The sequence below is a fragment of the Vulpes lagopus genome, chromosome 9 (assembly GCF_018345385.1).
Source record: "Vulpes lagopus strain Blue_001 chromosome 9, ASM1834538v1, whole genome shotgun sequence".
NCBI classification, from domain to species: Eukaryota; Metazoa; Chordata; class Mammalia; order Carnivora; family Canidae; genus Vulpes; species Vulpes lagopus.
Genome location: NC_054832.1, coordinates 33,075,851 through 33,100,342, shown reverse-complemented (window position 1 = coordinate 33,100,342; position 24,492 = coordinate 33,075,851). Strand labels below are relative to the sequence as shown.

The 24,492-nt window shown below is 31.6% G+C and overlaps 1 protein-coding gene and 1 pseudogene across 15 annotated transcripts in view; one reads left to right on the top strand and one right to left on the bottom strand.

The window, feature by feature from the left end:
- Positions 1-24,492, top strand: part of RIMS2 (regulating synaptic membrane exocytosis 2) — a 588,301-nt gene that overhangs the window by 377,817 nt on the left and 185,992 nt on the right. For 10 of the 15 annotated variants that reach the window (XM_041769575.1, XM_041769574.1, XM_041769583.1 and 7 more), the window contains 2 exons: positions 7,423-7,602; positions 8,500-8,609. In XM_041769575.1, the coding sequence (XP_041625509.1) occupies positions 7,423-7,602; positions 8,500-8,609 (290 nt within the window). Of the gene's footprint in view, positions 1-7,422; positions 7,603-8,499; positions 8,610-9,435; positions 9,469-24,492 lie in introns of all 15 variants that reach the window. The other 5 variants (XM_041769584.1, XM_041769588.1, XM_041769587.1 and 2 more) reach the window with 3 other exon arrangements.
- On the bottom strand, positions 952-1,223 carry LOC121499074 (annotated as a pseudogene).

Genomic DNA, 24,492 nt, shown 5'->3' with positions numbered 1-24,492 from the left:
ATTTCTTTATCTGATTGATATCAGTACAGAATATTCTTCTACTCCTCAGTAATTTAAGTTCAAAACTGCAGTTACTATCACTCCTCCCTAGAATCCTCTTATTTCTGTTAATAGATCATCATTTCATTTTGGAGGCTTGGAATTTAGGGTTTTTTCTTTGGTTTATTTTTACATTTAACTCATATGGTGATGTCAAATATGTTTGAGAGAAAAAAAGTCTCTGCTCTCAAAGAATTTATAGTTCAGTAAAGTTTAAACAGTAAAGTTAATGACAAAGATTGGATTGTATGACTTTTCTGACTCCTTCTAACCCTGGCATTCTGTTTGTATAATTCTGTATATTGTGTATGTTCTGTGTACTGTATATTGCATATTTTGTACATTGTGGTTTATAATGTTTTCCATACTTTTGTCTCTATTTTCACCCTTGTTATTATAAGTTAGCCTTTTCCTATTCCAATTCATTCTATATACTACTGCTGAATTCAGCTTCTTAATTCATTATTTAAAAACTACCTTTATTCAGAAAATTTAGGTCACTCTCATTGAAAATTAAACCGTATCTAAACTTCCTAGCTACACATTTAAGATCGCTATAAACTGAGCCCATAAAAATTCTCTAACTAATATTTTACCATATTTTGCTTTCTTTATTTCTATCATTTCCATTTGACTCTCCCCCACAACCTGATTTATAGAGCATAGCAAAAATTCTGTATGCAAAGTGACCTGGACCTGCTGCTTCAAAATGTGACTCCTCCTTACTAATATTTTGATAAGTCAGTCCAGAAAGTGTAAAAAATCTTACTGTAAGATGAATAGAAAAGTCCCTAATGCACTTTAAATGAGTGGCCTAACTTCTGGATCTTCAATATAAGATCTTTAAGATAATTAACATAGGTAGAATTAAGTCCCTAGGTGACAGGTTGCTGGAGAATTTGACATAAGACATCAAGAGGCCTTGTGCACTGCCACTGTGATACCATTATGTTTCTGGAGAATGATATTCCCATTATCTGATTCTAGGCAAACCATAGGAGTATCAGTGGGGTCAGAGGCTAACCTAGCTGCTTACTGGTCTAGAACAGATGTCACCCACTGTGCTAATCTGACAGGATCCTACAGCAGCCCAGATAAAGTCCTTATGAACCTGTACCCAGGATCCAAAGAGCGGACAGATGCTGTTTTGTGTCCTCCAAGTGCTACCCTAGAGTCTCCTCCATCATACCCACTATCCACCTCAACTGGAGACTCCAGGGCACATTGTGTCCCTTCTCTGCCACATGTCCCCCCATGGCTCTTTTTTGTGGTTTCTGTCTATCTGCTGAAATGTCTCAGTCTTTCCATGCATGTCATCTTTTCTAATATAGTCTTTAATATAACAATTATCTTATTTGAAATTCTCTGACAATTCCAACATCTGTGTCTTCTCGGAGTTTGACTCTGTTGATTGCTTTGTCTGTTGACAGTGGGCCCCATTTTTCTTGCTTTTTTGGTGTTTCTCATCATTTTTCCTTGATTATTAGACAACATATAGTGACTGAGGCAGTTAGTATTTATATCTGAAAATACGTATAACTCTTGCTCTGTGTGTGTGTGTGTGTGTGTGTGTGTGTGTTTGTGTGTGTTGAGGGAATTGATCCTCTGACTGCTACCTCTGACTGTGTGATTTGTAGTGACATGAAGTGGCAGCTAAGGGCAGCTGGCAGCAGTGTGTATGAGATAACTGTCCTATATCCATTCCACTCTCCTTGTAAAACTAGCAAAACAAAGGAAGGTTAGTAAATTATCCAGAGTTGATCACTGAAACTGTTGAACATAGCATTGTAGTGTGAGGACCAAGTCTCATCACATTTATACATATATTACAGTAATATATACTACAGTATACATATATTAACATATATTATACATATATTACAGTAACCTATTACATCACATTTATACATATATTACAATAAATAATTTGGTTCTTTAGGCATACATCTTTAAAATGTTTGTTATTTTATGGAAAATTTGAGGACTTGGGAAGGGAAAGCATGGGGTGGGGGCCATACCCTGGTGGAATAACATTAATTTCTTACAATTGACAAAATATTGTTAAACTTAAACATGCACTGAAAATGAAAATTACCTATTTAGTAAAGTAAGAATTTTATAGATTGTAGATGGTAATTATATTACTGCAGGATTTAAAAATATATATATTTAAAGATATATTAACTTGCTGCTTGTTTATTGCTGCTGAGTAAATACTTATTTGTGATTTTGTTATTTTTGAAGTAAAAATTAAAATTAAATAAAAATTAAAATTTATAATTTGTAATTTTCATTTATAAATATTTAATAAAATACTCAAAATATTGTTGAGTGTCAAAATATCCTCAAGACACTTATATCTTATATATTTCTTGTGTGCATATTTAATAATACAATATATCTTTATTTTTCAGTATTGTATTTGTCCTTAATTTCCTTCAGGAAATTGAGATATTTAATCTTTTCTTCTGTTACCTCCTATAAGAATTATTTCTCAGAAAACACTTCTCTAGATATGAGATCACTTTACTTCTCTTTTTATTGATAAAATAGGCTTATGGGTATAGTAATATGTTTTTCTACAGTAGAAATGTCTTGCTTTCTCACCTCACTATATGTATTTATTATTGCTGTTTTACATCTTAGATTGTTAACTTGGCTGACACTAGATTTTGCTATTATTTTTGAATAAACTCACTTTTAACTAACATATAGAATGTACACTTAAATGAGCAGACATGATCTGTAAGGAGATATCCTTATGCCTAAGGATAAATTAATCTGTCTTCCATGAAAAGAATAGAATGTTCCTATTTGTTCACAGTATCTATTTATTTATTTATCATTATTTCCATGGTGAGTATTTTGTGTTTTGCAATTCTCTTTACCTTGGAAGCAATACTAAAATAATATAAACTATGGGCACCTGGGTGGCTCAGCGGTTGAGCGTCTGCCTTCGGCTCAGGTGGTGATCCCAGGGTCCTGGGATCAAGTCCCGCATTGGGCTCGCCATGGGTAACCTGCTTCTCCCTCTGCCCCTGTCTCTGCTTCTCTGTGTCTCTCATAAATATATAAATAAAATCTTAAAAATAAAAAATAATATAAATTAGAGCTTTTAAAAAGTTAAACTTGTACATTGTAATTTATGAACAAGAAAATTATAGAATTCAGTCATATAATTTAAATTGTTATATAAATATGTATATATTTTATTAATTACCCTAAAATGTCTAATTTTACATTTTTATCATGTATTTATTTCTTCAATTATGCAGTTAATTCATAGAAAATCTCTAGACAATCAGTATATTTTATCAAAAGTATAATGCTTCTGCTGTTAATCAGCTTACTGTATGTATTACACAATATGGATACAAGGGAGACATTTCTTGCCTAGAGATGTACTTATTGTCCTTCAGAGATACATTGAAAAAAAATTTTTTTAATTTAAGCTTTCAGCATTAGTGAAATAATTTCTTTATGAAGAGGAAAAAAGAATAATTCTTAAATAGCTTCACTTTTTACAAGTTTATTTTTAAAGAAAACCTGTTACATTTATTTAATGACACCTTAACAATCTAAATATGAAATAAGCCTGTCTAATTTATCATAGACAGCAAGTTTTGAGCCACATTCTAGGACAATTCACTGATATCTGAATATTACTTTGAAATTTTGCATCATACTGGTGGTTGTCTTTCTTTCTTTCTTTCTTTCTTTCTTTCTTTCTTTCTTTCTTTCTTTTAGCATTCTTAATGTTCTTTTATCGTACCTACAGAGATGCTACATTGAGCTTTTGTTGTTATGGAGTTGAATCATTGCAATGATCGAAATATAAGTAGTTATAGAAAAGAAAGCCCAGCACCCTATTCTTCTCTGTTACATTGCACAACTCCCTTATGCATGTAACTGAGAGTGAAACTGAATAGTAATGAAATAAGTAGAAAGCTGTGCCAGGTATTTGGAAATTTAAAAAATCTATTAAGAACAACTATAGTGAAGGGGAAAATGACTCAAAATGGACAACTTCCCTAGATGATTATAAAATGATTTTTTTTCCATAGAAATCCTCAGTTCAAATTCTCTCTGTGCTATCATAGGCTTTTAAAAGCTGAGTTGTGACAATACTGGCTCTTATTACAGTATTATCAGTGAAGATGAATTAGCTCTGTTTGTGGAATGGCTATTAAACAGGATCCTCTGCAAGAGCTTGCAGCTTGGAATAGCGGCCCCTAAGTAATACAGAGCAGTAATTGATATTTATCCAGGTAAATGATACATGCAAAAATCTGAACTATTTTATACATATGCTACTTATATGTTACAACACGTGTTACAAAATATAAACAATCTATTGAGAAATAGAACTATGAAAGATAGTAAATCACTAGATACTATATCACTTTTGAAAACACAAGATTATTTACCTAAGAAAGATTTAAATGTATAGGTAGGTGGCTGGTTCCTAATCTTTTAAATGGCTTACTCTATACAATCTTGTAAAACTTTTGGCCTTCCCTTTAGAAGAATGTTTTTAAATAAATAAGGTAAAAATAAATAAATAAAATAAAATGCATAAAGTAAATTAAGTGGAATTACAAAGAAAACTTACTCTGAAATATAGACACCAAGTTAAGAACCCAAGGTAGACACTAAAATAGTTTATGCCTTGCAAATACATATTTCTAACATCTCAGTTGCTACTGTTCAAAATTAATTATTTTTTAAAAGTTTTTATTTATTTATTTATTTATTTAACAGAGAGGGCACACAAGCAGGGGGAGCACCAGAGGAAGAAGGAAAAGCAGGCTTACTACTGAGCAAGGGAGTCCATTGCAGGCTCGATTTCAGGAACCTGGGATTGTGACCTGAGCTGAAGGCAGTTGCTTAACTGACTAAGCCACCCAAGTGCCCCTAAAATTAATCAAGTTCTTAAAACTAAAATTCACTAAGAATTTGGGAGGAAGTTGTCAAGTTTTATATCTTAGTATCTTAAAGAACCTGCTACAAGACTGGTGTGTAAGACTTAGGCATTGCTGCTTTCAATTTTCTCAGCAATTATCTTAGTTCTTACCTATTAAGACTTATTCTTACCCAATTGTGGGAGAGAAGTCTGCATTGATCTCTCTTGTGTTATCAAAGTTTAAAATATGGTAGCTTTCCATTCCCCTTAACTATGGTGGACATTTTAGGAAATTGCTACCTTCTTCTATGGGTGAAGTGTGTGTGTGTGTGTGTGTGTGTGTGCGTGTGTGTGTTTGTGTGTGTGTTTTACTTATTAACCAATTTTCCTTTCACACTATGGAAATCATATAATTCATATTATTTATGAATATAGAGAGAAGAAATATAAGCAAAATGTAAAACATTGGCATAGTCTTCAAACAACTTTTCCCTAAAGAGAAATTTTTCTAAGAGATGTTTCCTAAAGAGTGACCTGTTTGCTTTATAACTAACAATATCCTTTTAAGGACATAACAATAAATTTGAAATAATTCTCTGGATTTCACTCACTATCATGTATTTCAATTATTTAAAATACAGTGTCAAAGAAGTAAAAGTATATATCCTAACATCTTAGTTTTCACTTGGAAAAAATTGCTTGATGAAATCAGAATAAATCAAATTTTACATAAATACGTGAAAGATTAGCCTTATTTTCTGCTGGGGTCTTCATAGGCATCTCACAAAATTTTGTCACTACATGTCATTTAATAAGATAAGTTTATTATTAAGATAATAGGAAATTTGAAAATGATGTGAAGATTAGTAATCTCCAAAAAAAATAGGTTTTAATGAATCTAAGACATATATATGTTCCTTTACTTCTGCTTATATACTGTGATGAAGGTATACAAAGATATGTACACTAAAAACATTTAACAAACTATTTAGCACATTTATTTCTATAGAAAAGTGTTTTCTCTCAAATAGTTTTTCAAGAACAAAAATAGAATTTTGATTTTTTTATACTCAGGTTGCCTTTTTTATATCTCTTCAAAAGTAACTGAATATTGTATATGTATTTACACTTTGTATATGTCAGCTCTTTTGACATATTCTAGAGATATTTATATAAAAATACTAAATTTAACTCAGGAAATCAATCATATCATGGCATTTGGATTTTAAAATATTTTAAAAATTACTTGACTTATGTATTACCCTGTGAACTTAAAGTGTAAGAAAATCACATGATATATTGTAGAATAAACCCAGCATTTACTTTCTAAAGTCATCTATTCTCATGTCTGCTGGTCCAAAATTATATGCCATATAATTAATTACATGTGGGAAAGTATATCCTTTTTTTTTTAATTGCCCACATTTTTCATTATTAAAAGTAAGATTGGGCAAACTAATAGGTAAAGTAGAAGTTCTTTACATTCGTCTTGGGAGAAATGAATGCTTGTTTATAATATCTAAGCATTTCCATTTTTGTAGTTACAACTAGATGAGTAGGTCATAGTTTGATTTGAAATATAATTTGGTGGTATGTGTTATTTTGGAGCTCTCAAGCCAAAATTAGTGTTCTCAGGGTTGTCTCACAGATTGTGGGCCTGCTGTTGGAAACCATTTATCAATGACATATTAGGTGTTAAAAGCATGCTAGATTCCAGGGATACAAAAGTCAATAATGATGGGTTCCTTAGATTTGAGTATACCTCTTTCAACAGGATTAGATTTTGATATTGGTCTTATTTATGGTCAAAGAGATCACATTGTTTCAGAACCATTATTATTTCAATCTGTTAATACATTTCTGAATTGTGTCGGTTGGCGTTGCTAAAGGTCCCTGAGATAGGTGGCATAGATTGGCTGATTAACCGGTTTTCTGTGATTTTTCCTGTGACCATGTGTTTAAATATGGCTACAGCCTGCAAAATTGTGGTGTTTTCTTAAAACATTTTGATTCTCCTGTTGGAATATTGGTGCATCAATACACTATGTTTGTGCCAAAAGCCTTCTTATAGCTCAGTTGACATACTAACAAACAGCCTTAGAGGCTTTCAAATTAATGCTTATATGATTTTCTTCACTCTTTTGAAAATGTTAGGAAAAGCCATTGAATTCTTTGAAATAGACTACTTCACATATTTCACCTGTTCCAGTTAGGGAATTCATTTTGGAAAGCAGGCAGTTTTGTTTGTCAGTGATTATAACTGAGCAACTCCTATTATCTTCATTGGGAATTGCTGTTAAAGGCAGATTTTGGTTTCCTTAGAAATTCTGAAGAAGTTTAGTGAGAATTGCTCAGAATATGTTTTTACAAATTCAATAATTTTAAATAATGACCTTTTTCAAAATCAATTTGATGCATCATAACCAAATAGCAGAAGGGCACTAAAGATCAACTGAGCTGCTTTTTGACTAACGTTTCAGGGATTGTGAAGCAGCAGATAGACAGCCATATCACAGATCCAGATCAACAGAACAACGGCCTCTCCTAGAGCGGACCACCACCCGCTCCAGATCCACTGAGCGTCCTGATACAAACCTCATGAGGTCGATGCCTTCATTAATGACTGGAAGATCTGCCCCTCCTTCACCTGCCTTATCGAGGTGAAAGATAAATCAATCAGACTAACCTCCCCTTTGCCCCACCAGCACACCTATTTATTTTCCCAGGAGCTAAATGGTCTCTTCTATCATCCTTGGCTGATCACTAATAACAATCAATACTAACCTTTTCAGTGTCAGCACACTATTTATATTCAGTGGATATAATAGTGTGTGGCTACCATTGTAATTTGTTTTTAACTGTCCTGACCACATTTGTTTTGTGATTTCTCATTTATCAGGAGTCCTGGGTAAATTCCCCATAATGCACCTCATAACTATCATGTTCTTCTCCTACAGAATGAGAAATTGTATGTGTCCATTAGACATCACTTTTGGGATAATCATCATAATGACAATAACTAAAACTAAATTTTTGTTTCTTTCTATCAATACTAGTATCATGTATTAACCAGTATCTTCTTTAGCTAAATTTTGAATTGTTCAGCGTTTCATTTGTAGTTTCATGAGATATTTTCTAATAAAGGGATATCTACCATAAGCCTGAGTAAAAATCTCCTTGGATCAAGGGAGGGAGGTTAGTGTTGAGAGCTGGAAATCTGGTAGAAAGAAATGTAAAACATTACATTTTATTTTTTGAGCAACAGAAATCTCCTATTGCTTTCGTAAGGATAGAATACTAATTTACATTAATAATTCCATGGATGTTACTGTAGGATTTTGTGTGCATGTATATGTGTATGTATGCATATGACACAACAGTAGAAACATCTTTCAAAAATCATTCAAATATCCATATTCTGTCCTACTTTCCTAACTTTTTAATCAGCAGCTAAACCTCTTTTAAAATTGCACTTGCACAGCTATCATATGAACCAAATGTATTAAAATGGTTTCATGCATCCTACTGAAAATGAACATCAATGGTGCATCTTGTAGGTCTCATCCTCGTACTGGGTCTGTCCAAACAAGCCCGTCAAGTACTCCAGTGGCAGGACGAAGGGGCCGGCAACTTCCACAACTTCCGCCAAAGGGAACATTGGAGAGAAGTAAGTTTTATTTCTAATTCTATCATGTAGGAAAGGCACATGGAAGCTAAGGTGAATCAAGATTTTTTTTTACTATCTTTGTGTTAGTGTTCTTCTTTTGCTAATTGAATGCCTTAGCCGCATTTGCTAGTAGTTCTATTTATAAATATATTTATAAATGTTATATATTTTGCATTTAAAATTTATAATATCTGGAGGTAAAATAACTTACCATTATTACTCTTGCACATTTTCAAACTTTGAATAAATGCATTTTAAAAAGTAAACTTAATGCTCTTAAATAAGCAGTTGGATGATATTTCTTTGCTACAACTAAGTATATGTAATTGTTGATAGTTACATAAAGTTTATTAGTAACTAGCCAAATCAATTTTCACACACTGCAAAGGACTGGTTAGCTGATGCACAACAATGGTGATCCTTCTCAAAACTGGAGTACCAGAAAAAAGGTAATCATGAATATACAAAGAAAGATGCATGTTGTACTGATATTTTTAATATTTTCAATTTTTTATATAAGAAGCACTATTTGTTTATATACAGATGAGCATACTCCCCAATCTATAAATTCTTGGATAAAGGACCTCTAAAAGCATGGATGATAGATAATAATAATTTTTAACCTCATTTTTTAAATGGTCCCTTTATTTAGTAACTGAATATGCTTTGCCAAAAAATACATATATATATATATATATTTATTTAAATCACCATTTAACTTTTCTTTAATAAAGACATACATTTTGTGCCTTTGGAAATTTCTGTTGTTTTTAACCCCTGTGCTTTGGTTCCCTCTTTTGTTTTGTTTTTATTTTGTTTTTCCTAGACAATGGAGTCAAGGAGATAGAACCTTATGAAGGTCTGTACATAAAGGAGGGTTTGTTTTGTGCTGACAGCCTTTTTGGGGGGCTCTGTAAGCAAAAATAAACCCAACTGCAATTGATGTCCATCCATTGTGTAGGCTTTTATAGACAGTAAAATGATTCTGTTTTATAATTTTTGGTGAAGTATTCAACTTTTGTTTTACTTGGAAATTATACCAAGGAGTTGAATTTCTTTGATTCTGTCCAAGTAAGAATACAAAGAGTTAGTTGAGCTTCCATTAAGATGAGAAGATAAAATGTTCTGTTTTTAAAAAATTGTAATTTACCTTTCAAGCAGAATTCTGTATGTTGTGCAAGACTTTAACCAAAGATATCAATTGCAGTCTGTGTTTATGTCACTGAAGATGTACACCTAGTCTAGTGAGACTTATCATCATATATTTCATTTTGTATTTATGATGATCTTTCAATGATTAAATTTGACTTTCTGGAAAAGAAAGTTGTTGAATTAGACAGTCATTGTGGTTTGTACTTCCCACATCACTTTTTATGTTGTGCCAAGAGTGCTTACAGTATGCAGAAGTTAAATATGTACAGTTTTATTATCAACACTACATTATGACTCAAGAGAAAATATTGAGTCATGATATATTGGAGTGTCATACATTTATTAAATAATAAAATTCAAAAAAATAAATAAATAATAACATTCATCTGCCAATGAAAGAATTCTGAAATTAACTTTGTAAATTTAAAGAATTATTAGGTATTTTATTTACTTATGAATTTCCAGCACATAGAATAATGCGTGGCACATTATAGGCCCATAATAAATTTCTGTTGAATGAATGCATGAAATGTTTAAAAATTGAAAAGCTACTTCAAATAGTGTATAATGTATCACTAAAATAATCTTGTCATTCTCTAGATGTTTATATTAAAATGTGTTTTATATTAAAATTTCTATAACCTATTTGTACCAAAATTTTAAGTGTACTGCATTTGGGCAGCAGTACTTTGATTGCCTTATGTAACTTGGAACAGGTTGTGTTCTTGTTAGTTACAGTATGATTTATGGACTTCTATATTGAGGTTCTTCCTATACTATGTACCATGATTTTAAACAACTCCATGATATTATGACTAATGGTCTCTTATGCTGCCTGGTAAGGAGATAACAGCAGCATTTCTGTAGTTCTCAATTATTCATATAAAAATGAATGTATATAATTTTAAAAGTGCTTTCCAGAAAGCAAGTTATGTGGTACATATGAAGTTTTTGTCTCCCCAGGACTTTTAAAGGTAGAGTTTTGACTTCATTTGTTGGCATATGAAGTCAAAAATATAATTTATGTCATAACTTTTAAAAAATCTTTTATAGCAATAGTCTATTGAGATGTGAGTAGTTCCATTCTTTCTAATAATAAATCTACCAGGAAGTCAAGATAGAGCTGATACTGAAAGTCAGGGTTGAGGAAGTTTTTAATGGGCTTGTCAACTAATGTTCTATATACCATCTATTTTTTGCCTCATAATGGTTTTCCTTTAATGTCCCTTTTCATTGTGATTTTTTTCTTTTTTTTATAAGTAAGAAAAAAAGGAGAGTGTAAACCTCCTTTATCATTTCCAGTATGAGATAAAAGGATTTTCTGTTTGTTTTGTTATTGCTTGAAGGTATGGATGATTTCAGCAGTGTCTTTGTAAATGCTGATATGAAAACTTCAGCAGATACATAATTGTGTGATTTTCTTTAGCATTAATGGAGATACAAAATATCTCTTTTAGAAGTTTTCAAAATTCTGACTGATGTTAAAGGTGCATACCCCAAAATAGGCTCTCAGTTGGTGGTCTAAATCAAATTATGTTTGAATTATGTCTTAAAAAGTTGTCAGGAGTTGTAATTTAATGGCATTATTTCAAAAGCAAAGTAATGATGTGTTTATTTTTATCACCGTGTTCAAAGGCTAAAAAATGAGCAACTCCTAATTTAATTCCTTTTGATTTGGTTATATTTTAGTCTGTTAATTAAATTAATTCAAAACCTTGTATATGTTGGTTTTCATGCTGGTACAGTATTCGTTATCTTCTCTTTGCTTAAAAAACAGAAAAAATAGGAACAATATAAGAAAAGTATAGCATACTAAACAACTGTTAAGGCATTAATATTTTTTAATATTTTTCCTGTCTTTGATGTACTGGCATTTTGCAAAAATAAAACAGAGTTTATAATATCATTTTTTTTTGGTTCTGTAGAAGAAAATATATATAATATTTTTCTAAGAATATATCAAGTTTATAGACAACGTATTTTGCCAAATTTACACAGCACATACTGCAAATATTTTAGGAGTTACAATTTCTCTTTTACAAATGAAAGCCATCATAGAAGGAGACAGTATGATACTTTATTAATAGAATACTTAATTTGCTTCCGTAACCTGTCAGAAACTCATTAAAAATAATGTTAGTCTCCTTATAATCCTTCATTGTATCGTGAATAATTTGAAATTTTTTATCACGAAGAGTAACAAATATACATATCTGGTCTTATTTTTTCTTTACTTGTGCAAATACAGAAGTTAATGAAGAAACTGGGCATGTGGAAGAGCAGTGGGGAGAAAAGCAGGGTGAAGAGGTCAAGGCAGGTCTGTCTATGTGTCTAAAATAAATAATGCTGTTTTAGAAGTATGATTTTTCAATTTCACATAAGACAGTGGGCTCCAAATTTATAAATGCACAATAAAGAACAGATTATTTTTCAGTACTGATTTTTAAATAAATTGCCTAATTTTATTGGGAAATATTACATAAGCTGTCTACATAACTTACCAGGATATTTAATTTATCCATCTGAAAATGTTCCTTAATATTTAAATCAAACTAAAATTATAGACTGCCTCTAATCAAATCCATAACTATCCTTTATACCAACTCTATATTCAGGTCATTTATTTATTGAAAATTGAGTTCCTACTGTAGGTTACACTGAGTAGAGGTCCTAGCCTCTTCTCTAAAGAATTTTTATTTTGTAGAGGCAAATTACAGGTAAATACAGAGTATAAATTTCATTAAAACTTTCAGAGACTATCGCAATTTTCTTCATATTTTTTTTCTGAAAATAGGAACAATTAACCATAGATCCCTGTTTTTCCTCCCAGTTCAATATTGCTCTAATATTTATTGACAATCATAATTTCTTACCAAAGAGTCCTTCTTCCAAGTGGTGTGAAGGGCCTTCATTTTGGTGTTTTTTAAGTCCTTGTTATGTTTACATGTCATAATTTTTGTCACTTTCTTTGTGAGAATGCTCCTGAAAGGATTTAAAAATTTTAAATATTACATCAGTAAATATATTAATACATTTCTTATCAAATTTTCACTATTTTTATTTGAAACACAGAATTGAATCCTAGTCTTTTCTAAGATGTCAGGTTAAAAAAAATTAAATGTCTAAAATTTTTTTTTTAATTTCTTTGAACAATGAAGAATAACTGCAGTCCTAATTTTATCATGTTTAGCTCATCATCACTTTTCATTCATGAACAGTAGAGTGTATTTTTTGTGCCTTATGTCTTTCTTTTTACACTGTGTGAAAGCAATGTTTTCATGTACACTGTGGATAACAAGTATTTTCATGGATGCATTCTCTCAGTATTTATAGTGTAAGACACAAGACCTCCTAAGCTGCATTTGCTGGTTATCAGTAACTATTTTTAATATCACAAAGATGAGAATAATCATCAGAATGCATCTGATCATGAAAACAAAGGCAAAAAAAAAAAAAGAAAACAAAGGCAAATTTAGCTGCATATTTCTTGAAATGTGTAACTATCTCTGCTTTGAGTATCTAATATTCTAACCACTAGAATGTCACACATCTTCAATTTTCCTGCAATGCTATGGAAATAATATGTTTAGAGAATACCTTAAAAAATGAATTTCATTTTAATTTAATTTAGCTGTACAATTAATGTCTTCCTATTTGCCCACTCCCATATATCTCATACTGAAATATTTTCACACTGTTCATGAATTGGCTTCTACAGGAAAATCATTTTTTAGAAGATTGCTAGTTTGGAAGCTTCAGTGGTAGTTAATATTTTTATTTATTTTTCACTTCATTAAGATAAAGCCTGGTTGTTGAACCAGTTTGTCACCTTAGCTTTATTCTCAAAATTAGTTTAAACAGTGAATACATCAATTGTTAAATTAGCATAAAATCATAACTATAATCTTTCTAACTCACTATAAAATGACTCTTTATTCCTGATTTTGTTTTTATTACTTCCTCATAGGATGGGAAGGATACACTCTACTCTTGTGTTTATTAATGTGAGATGTCATGTTTAATGCATGAATTTGTTTCCCTAGTGTGTGATTTCATCTTTTGTGGTGTGCTTGACTTTTATTTGGTTGTTAATGACTTTAATTATTAACCAGTATTGTCTGTTTTCAATGTTAAAAAGACGATGAGGGAGAAACAGCAAGCCCACCTAATAATGGGAAAAAAGGCAAGTCTAATGTGAAGTTAATAGTGCCTTTCTATATATTAGACACTCAGTATTGACCTTTTTGATGTGTGAATATGCTTTCTTAAATTAAATAAACATAAATATCCTAATACAATCCTATTCTATTGAAATGTATGGCATTAAAGACAAAAGTTTGGCTTTGTTGGTCATGTTAAGATTCTGAGGGAAAAAACAATGGTCAAGTTATCATGCGAAAAAACAGCATAAATATTTTTCAATCTGGAAATTGTTTTAAAACTGAATGATATAAAAATAATTTAAGCAGAATTCTAAATTAGAAAATGATATGAACTTAATTAATTCAACAATATTAAATGAACACATAATATTTGTAGGTTTTTCATGGTTTTATACACATGAATTAATATATTGCCTAGTGAAAAAGATTATCAATTTCAATACTTAGATTTAGTTTTCTTATGATTATTGGTGACTTAACCCTATAACCCAGCACAACTGAGTTGTTGTTCTGTCAAAAACAGTAGGATTGTATATGTTTTATAGTAATTGATAATCAAATATACCCACAGGTATTGACTTAAGATGTCAACATCTTAAGATGGTCATAAAAAAAAACAATGTTCTAAAATTTCTCCATATCATAATAACTTACCCTTGTTATGGCGCCAAATTAAAAAATGAATAGGTTTTGCTTCAGTAACATTAGCTAAAATGTCCTTTAGTCTTGAATATATTCTTTCTTCCCTGTCTTCTTCTGTTATAAAGTCTACAATATTCTGTGTGATATTTAATTAGCACTAAAATAATTTTATAATTTTTCTTACTGTGGAGTTTCTTACTGTGTTAATTATTCATTAACATAGCATAAAATTCCTGAAAAATGTTAGGATATCATAGGTTAAAAAGGTGAAAATAATGTAACAAAATAAAATGAAATCAAATATTATAAAATATTAACATCTTCCATAAAACAATAAAAATGTAAATAAGCTTTCAGTGTGTATTTACATATGTGTCATTTTTATCTGTATCTTAACTTCTATGATTTTTGCTTAGTACCTGTGAACGGATATGTTTACATGTACTGAAATTTATGTCAGTGTTCTGAAAAGTAGATATTTCTTCTTAAATTCAATTATTAAAGTGCAACTAGTTTTAAACATATTTGATGCCAGTTTGTATTTAAGTATGTTTAAATGTATCAAAAGAATAAGACTTCACAGGAGGTCACCACGGTAGTACTTGAACTGAACAAGTACTTCCAGCAGGTTTTTGGAGCTTTCTGAACTCTAGTTGACCCTAAATACTGTTAAATCCTTCACTGCTAAACCATTCTGCAGTCTTACTGTTCTTTTCATCTTGCATGGAAAAGTTCTATTGACAATGAGTGTTGAGTCACTCCTGCTCGTTATTAATGTATTTTTATCATTTACATAAAAATCCTCTTTACTGCAAAACATCACTATTGTTATATAGATCAATCCTTTATAGGATATTTGGACATAAAAAGAAGTTAATGAATAAAAATTTGAAAGATGAGAACTCTGTATATTTTACATGTACCAATTCACATTTTTATTTAGCATAATCTCTTGATGGCCTACCTATGGTTAAGGTCTAAGCATCTAATTTTTCCTTTTGCTGTTTTCTTTTTAGAAAGACAAATTTACTCTTTGTGTTGAATTTCACAGGAAAGTTCATGAGTGAGATTAAGGTGGGAGGTTATTTTTTAAATTGGCTAAAGCATATTTGTGATTAGAGAAAATATACTATTCCTTCTACTTATGTATTCAGAGTTTAAAAAAAACGTAACTATGAATTTTAGCTTTAACCGTGTGTTAGAAATGGCCAAGCATTGAATTGAACGATGGATTTATCACCATCCTCTCTTCTGATTTAAAATGCTAAGGGAGGAAATAATAAAGATAAAGATAGCTTTATTCTACATCTCTCTGTGAAGTGCCCACATATCATTTTGGAAAAGACATAGTGTATGCTGCCCTTCAGTTAGTGAGATACGTGATCAGTCAGCCAGAGCATCTCCATTAACCCTGTATTGAGGTCAGATCCTTTGATAGGTGGAATTGGTTTCAGAGTTCTCAAATGACAATCATTCTAAGCCAATCCCTGCCTTCATAATCCTTGCATTTACTGGGAGAAGCAAATAATAAATAAAAGGATATATCATATCATTTCATATACTGACAAGTATGAGGAAGAAAATCCAGTCAGGATAATGAAATAGATCGTGTTCAAGAAAGTGGGCTAAATAATTCTTCATAATGGATTCTGAAAAAAAGCACTCCCATCTAGGTTATATTTGAGCAGAAACTCCAATAAAGTGACAGAGTTACCACTTGAAGGCCTGGAAAGAAGAGTGTTCTTTGCAGAGAGAACAGCAAGAAGGAAGGCTCTGTGATGGGAGTCAGCTTGACTTGTTGGAGGAGCTGAGAAGTCATTTGAGTGTGACATAGTAAGCAAGGTGAACAGTAGTAGAGGTGGTCAGAAGGGCCTGGGCCAGGTGACTCATATTATCTATCAGTCAGTGTTAGGATTTTGTTTTCACTGAGTGAAATGGGAAGATTTGATTCAAGTAATATAGTATTTCTTTTTTAAATAAAATTGGTGTCATTGCCATGTTGAGATTAACCTGAAAGAACTGAGATTAGAAACAGAGAGGCTTTTGCAATAACCCAGGAAAGAGTTGACTGTGGCTTAGCCCACAGTGACAGGGAGAGTTGGATTCTGGATGGATATTAACAATAGAGCCAACAATAGAGCCACCTGATAGGGTGAAAGAGATTCAGTAATAACATGCAGGTTTGGGGCCTACATAACTGGAAAAATATGGTGTTTCTATTAACTGATACAGGAAAAAACTTGGGAAGAATTGTTTGGTGGAAACATGAAGTGCTCAGTTTTGGATGTAAGTTAGAGATCTTCCTAGATATCTAAGATGTCAAATAGGCAGTTTAAAGTATGGTCTGGATTTCAGGTTGGAGATTTGGATTTTTTGGGAGTTACCCTCATGAAGAGAGGGGTTTAAAACCACGAGGCTGGTTGAGATCACTGAGAGAACTGGTGTAGAAGAGGTCACGGGACTGTGCACTGAATTACTCTCATATTTAGAAGTTGACAAAATGAAGCAGCAGGAGACAGAAATGGAAGGGAAACCATGGAGCGCAGTGTCTGAGTACTCAAAGTGGAGACAGGTGAAGACAGTACTTGAAGTGGGAGAGAACTGCTGAGTGTGAAACCATCACTAGATTTAGCAAATGTGAAGTCATCATTTTAACCTTCCTGAAGAGCAGTTTTGGTGGCCTCGTAAGCAGTAGAAGGCTGAGGTGAATGGATTTTTTAAAAAGAGAAGAGGGACAATGAATATAGATACCTTTGAAAGAGTTTAGCTGTAAAGGGCAAGAAAAGAGATAAAAATCTAGAACTGAGGGGAGATATCATGGGAATGGAATGTATGCAGGATACGTGGGAAACTGCACGTTGTGTTTTGTTTTCTAAATCCAGATTGCTGGTTTGTAGATCCATCTGGCCCCAACCATCTCCCTATAGCTTACCAAGGTATCTTCTGGTATTCTGTGGCTTCGCTTCTAGATTTAGAATCAAGACTTTTAGGTTTAGAAGGAGCCTTATAAATCTTTTAATAAGACTACTTTTCTTCATTGACAAAGGAGCAGGATTCTAGAGGATAATCAGCTTTCCTCAGTTCACATAGGAGCAGATCTCTAGACTTGACTTCCAATGTATGTATTTCTATACCATACCTAAGTGGCAATCTTCTTGCATGGGTTTCAACCATTTATTTTATTTTAAATATTAGCTAATGGTTTAGCTCAATTCAACCAATATGTGCTATTATCAGCATATCGTACCAGGTGGTTATTGAAGATACAGTGACCAATCAGATGTGTTCCCTGCTTTGAGGATGTCTCAAAATAAAACAGTGAGAATAACACAACAGAGCTGCTAAAATTATTTTATAACATGTCACTTACATAAAGTGTCTTGAGATTGTGATACATACAAAGAAGAGGTAAGTTTTGAGGGATGCTGGGTAGGGTTTCAGCCTACATATTTCTTCCACTTGTCATAGTTCATATTTTGCCATTCTCCAATGGCTTAATTATTCTAATAATATAAAGCTTTTAAGCTTTCCAGATCACTGAAATGCAAATATTTCTGAGGAGATTGGCCTTACATACAGCTCTTCATAGAAAGCAAGTTTTAGAGCCTATGAGTGGAAAAAGTCAGGTGCAAGGAGTGGGATGCTAAAAAATGTGGTAGAGCGCTAAATACCTTGGAAAAGTGATAATGATGAATTCTGCCTTGAACTAGCCCTACTCTAGTTTATTAGTCTGCTCTGACTAATGTTACTTGCTATGTAGATATGCTATAAATTTGCTTTCTTAAATAATGTGGTATATTTAGATTGCTTAGAACAATACTTACCACATAATAAGTACCATATAAGCGTTAGCTGTTAGTACTTATATTTCTTAGTGATATCTTGCTCTACGACTTTGTATTTTCAGCACATGCTCTGAAAACTTTTAAAGTAAAAGCACACCTAATTGTAAAAGTAAACCTGAACCATTTATTCAATATATATTGTTCAATAGTTTTTAGGAAATTATTCATCTTGATGCTGTTCTTGATCACCTAGCTTACCTAAGAAAAAATACCAGGGGGAATAAAACAATAGATTGCAGCATTAGTTATGGCATATGATAATACATTTGTATGTGTTTTAATCCATGTATAAAAATCAATATGCAAAAAAATCAATATGCAAATATTTAGAATACTTTTCTCTAAGAGAACTATTTAAATTATTAGTACTTTTCAAGTTTTATAGTGTTTAGAGTACTCCACTGGATGTCAATACATGCCTCTTAAGCTCTTTTCTACTCCCAGGCTTTCAGTTCCTGCTAAGGCTTTCAGTATCTCCTCACCTCAGTTTCCTCTTCTGTAAAATAAAATATCCTATGGAAGTTTTTTTATAGCAATTTAGTGTTTTTGGAATGTAGCTAATGAAATCTAAAGTCTCAGATAGTTTTGTTTCCAATTTATTGTCTGTGTTGTTACTGTTAATTTTGTTTGGTTTTGGAAACTTAACAGATACAACCTCTAATTGGTTGTTAGTGAGTCATTCACTGTGAGGATTATAGATTAAATAAACACTACCATATTACCTATCAAAAACTCATGTCCCTAAACATACAGAAGGAAAAAATATTTTATCCTTTTGAGCCTCAATGTATAGTTGCCGACATTATTTCAAACATAGATAGCCTTGTAGATAAGAAAGAAAGGAAAGAGGAAGAAGATGGGGGAAAAACAGGTTACAAAGGAACCAAAAATAATAATTTTGACAGTCTCTGTAATGAATACTTACTTCTATAAGCATTCTAGAAGTTAAATAGCATTTAGGGTATGGACAGGCTTTGTTTTGCTGCCTCTGAGTATTCTTATGAATGCTTCTAGGGTAAGGAAAGTACTGTACCCATGTCTTAATTTCCAAATTTGATTTCTATCTAGATAATAATGGATTTTTATATTTCTTAAGCACAGCATTCCTTGCCAACTTAAATGAATGACGATTTGACCAAAAATTATATGGAAAAGATGCAGGGATATTATTATAAAAAAGCAAGGAATTTATCATGTTTTTTAACAGGGTGAGCAATCACATCTGTATTATGGAATACTAACTTGGTGACAATGAGCAAGATGGCTTGAAAAGGAAGGGAGGAAATAGGACCATTTAGGGTATTTCAATAGTCCACTACGATAGTCTGAACTAGAGTGAGAAGAAGAATAAATGCATTTAAAAATTTCCCTCCTCAGTAAAATCCACAGATCTAAGTGAATCAATTGTAGAAGTTAAGTACTTATAAACAAATATTTTAAAGTCTCTTTTTCTAATCTTTCTTTTCCTTCTTGGAGGCCATTTCTCCATATTTTACTTTTCTTTCCCTCATTTTATTTCTTCTATAATTCCAAAGCCTCAGTTGGCTAATCAGATTTAGTGAAAAAAACCCCTTCTACCTCATACTTTTCTGCATACTTCAACCATTATTCAAGCCATACCATCATTGACTTCCTAAATGTAACCCTAAAACCATCTTCTGTTGTTTAAAATAACGTGATCTTAGGAAGGTGATACAAGACTAGAGAAAGAACATAGGTTTTGGACGTTGGCTCAGGGCCTGACTTTACTATGTACCACTTGAAACCAACCACCTGATAGAAGGTCCTTCTTGTGTTCTATAGGATTAAATATGATGCTGAGTGTGGAAGCATTTGAAGCATACAGTACTATACAAATATAGACTTATTAACGTAAGAATTTGTGCCCTTTGAATTGTAGCATTTGTAGATTAGCTACCAGGTGTGATGAAAAGTAGCTGAAATAGTTATTTTGAAGACGTGGTTTCTTAAATGTCACTTAAAATTTCACTTCATACTTAAGTCTTCATGAGTAAAATCATTCTTCACATCATCTAATATTTATTAAATCAGTCTTTAAGCTTTCCCATCTACAAATGAAATTCACAACTGAATATTTACTCAATTCAATTTTAAAATACTCAGTGTTAGTGAAAATATATATATATATCCCTCTAGAGTAAATTTTTTTGTGTGTACTTGTGGATTCCTAGTTTGAGCTATTTGATGTATATTCTTTCAATGTAATACTTACCAATTAAATTACATTATGCATCTTTGATTTTTACTTTTTACCCTTGGGTAGTAGGTGTACAATATCATGGGCTAGCCCTTTGTACTTAAATGTCAATTTTAAGTTCATTATTATTTAACACTAAGGAGGCTAGTTTTTTTTTTTAAATTATCACAGCAGTTCCTTAAAAGAAAAGACTGTCTTTAAGGTGTTCCATCAGTGGTATTTTTTATGTTTTTGTTTAATATATCTAAAACAACCTTCAGATATACTTTCAAAATTTGAACATCTTCCTGATACAAAATTAGTTTGCTAATTTCATTTTAATACTATGGCCTATAATTCCAAGAGGGCTACATGTGGGTGGCTCTTGGTATTGGTTTTTGGTGATGAATTAATGTGTCGGTAGCCAGTTCTGTTTTTTTTTTTTCTGATTTTAATTTTGTTTTAAAATAAACCTTGAGTTTCAACATAGGGTTTAATAATAGTTACATTTAGAAGTTTTGGAAAATCTTCTAGGCTCTCAATGTCCTAATTTTATCATCTCTGGTATAGGTATTCTTCCACAAAATCTGATATTAGGCTAGGATAATAAGAAGCAAGAACAACTTTGTAATTTTAGAGAGGGAAAAAAACTTTAAAATTTTCAAGACCAACTTCCTCACTTCAAATATAACATATAAGAGGCCAGAGAGGGTATGAAACTTGCCTAAGATTGTACACATAGTTAATGGCAGAAATGTTCCTAGAAGCTACCATTCCTGGCTCAGTCTGGTAACATTTCTATAGCATTTTTTAATCAACCATTGATAGCCTTGATCTAGGTCTTCTTTCATTGTTATATTGGCTGTCATTTATAAATTGATGGTTATGGGACTTCTTTTGTTACTGGCATATAATAAGTTTTCAACAAATACTTGCTAACTTCACCCTGTCAACACAAGACAAATGACTATAAATTTCTCTTCAACTAAAATGTCAATTCAAAGTGTTTATAAAGAGTAAACATGTTATGTGTTACAGTGCTTTTTGCTGACTTACAAATAGGCTGTACCATTTTCAAAACAAACCATTTCTACTTCTACATACACAATCTTACTTCAAAATTAGCATGTCTTTTATTTTGTAACATTACAAACTATCAAGTGGTGGGACAACTCTTTAAAATGACAAATGTATATAGGGTTTTAGCAAATTTGATTTTAGGAACAACTCTGTAATGCTTGTTAAATCTTTCATATTATATTGTTGGATAACTAAAAGTGCAAGTCTTTCAAAATCAAGAAATACTGTTGTAATGAGTTTATTATTTTCCCCAAAATAGGAAAATTAGTCTGTTGGTTTTTGATACTACAGATTAATTTGAATTAAAGGGCATACAGTTCCTTTATTCCTATAACTAAAGAGGGCTTAACCAGAGTTTTGGAATTTATTAGAAAGTTCTTTAAAATATTAAGAATATAATAAAGAAATATTCTTTAAAGTTCTTCAGATTTTTCTTTCCACTACTTTCTTGATTGAAATGTAGTATCTTTATCTAGATTGCTTACCAGTCCAGAGTCCTATATTGCATCTTTAGCAGATTATTTACCAATTAGAAAATCAGGGTTTCAACTACACATCTAAGTGTAACTTTAATACTCCCAAATTAAGGAGTTTGTTTCTTCACAAGAGCTGATTTGTGTTGGGCCAGAATAAAATGTCTTATTATTAATAGCATTTATTTCAGGTTTAGGAACTGGAAAACCCTTAAATTAATGCAGTTGATTGTAACAGTGTAAGTAATCAAAAATAGTAGTGTATCCCAAATCACCTATATTTGATGTTGCAATATAGCATATTCTCCATTTTGATAGTGATTTCATCTTCATAGTTATGTTTTGCTTAGGTTAATATTTTAAAATATTAGCATTCCATTATTTATGACCAAAGGTGGATAAGGCACCAAAGAATTTTGTGTGGCATGGTGAAACTTAATGGAGATTAAAATGTGTATTGATAGTAACCAGCTACTTATAATATAGCTTTAGAAACATGTGAATAAAAAACAGGCAAGTGTATACTTAAGTATTTATGAATGCTGCTATGAGATTAAGTACGGATCAATTAGTCTTACAAGGCCCTACATGATCTGTACTTCCCCATCCCATTCCATTACCTCTTTAACCTCATCTTATACTACTTTCCCCGTCATTCACTCTGTTCCAGTCACAGAGATCTCCATGCTTTTCTAGAATGTGTCAGATCTGCTCTTACCTTAGGACATTTGCATGTGCTATTTTTCTGGTTGTAATGCCTTCTCCCCAAATAACCATATGGCTAACTCCCTCATTTCTCCAAGTTCTTTACTCAAAACTTGTCTTCTTAGTGAGGCTATCCACGTCTAACCTATTTAAATGTTTGTCACACTCTGGACATTTGATTTTTTTCCTTAACCCACTTCATGTTTGCCTTCTTAGCACTTACCAATATCTAAGTCACAAAATGTTTTACTTGTTTATCTTATTTAATCTCTTTCTTCCACTAGAATATAAACTTTATGAGAAAATGGGGGTTTCTTTTCTGTTTTGTTAGTGGTAATATATTCCCAGTGCGTAGGCTGCCTGAATTATAGTAGGTACTGAGTATATATGTTGAATTTAAACATATTATACACTATTACAAATAATTCTGAATAATCTTAGATAAGCCAAATAACTCATATTCAATGACACCCAGCTGTTAATAGTTGAAATAATTCCATTGAAATAATTTCCATTGAAATAATTTCCCCACAGCACATAAGTTTTTCTGTTACTTAATGAAAGTGTTAAATGTGGTAACAAAAAACTGGTCTTATCATATATCTATATCATATATCTTATCATATATTAAGATGTATTTATAGATTTTCTCTTGGTATGTGTGGAAGTCTGCATTTTGATTCCAAATAAACATTTTATTGCACCATAATAACACAATGTTTAGCAAAATGTTTATTTCTAAAATAAATTAGTATTATTATATCAACTAAGAAAAAACTTTATTTGCCAAGGCATTTTAATTATATTTTCTTCATATCTTAGCCCCATTCATTTTATTGAAAATAAATTTTGGAGTTTACAGGAATAAATTTTAGTGCTCTGGATTTTGAAACCTATAAAAAAATTCAATTGTCACATTCCTGTATTTAAAATATTGACTACTAAACGTATATAGGAAAACATAGGGGGGAAACCTAAAAAATAATTAAGTTCCTGAAGCATATTTAGGTTCTCAATACACACATTATACTTCTGACAAGCTCTGATTATTGTTTTTTGGTTTGTACTAGAAGTTACATGGGAAGACCAGCAGAAAAAGGTGAATGGTACAATAAGTGATGACAAACCATTGCCGAAAAAGAAACACCAATCTGAGCCAGGTTTGTCAGGGTTTGGAAAAACACTGAAAGCATGAGACTATAAGTATTGCATTTCATGCTTTTTAAATATGTGTGTGCTTGTTGTACCTCAATTTTCTCATTTTGGTGTGAACTTTATAGTGTGTAGAGCCTACTTAAATTAGAATGGTGAACAATTTATTTCAAGATATGTGTAGAAAATGAATTCTACATATTTTGGAAAAAAATACTTTTTTTGTTATCAAGAATACTTCTACAGGAGAAAAATTGACTAATTTAAGCACAAATGGTCATTTATATATCTGGTTGTTTTGACTCAAATTAAAGTACCTTAATGGAAAGGCATCACAATATATAATTAAATATGATATATGTAATTAAAAGTAATATATGTAATCAAAGTACTTTAATGGAGAGAAATTACTTGATTCCTTAAAAAGTACTATACAAAGCTCAATAATAATAATAGTACTGTCAAGGCACTATA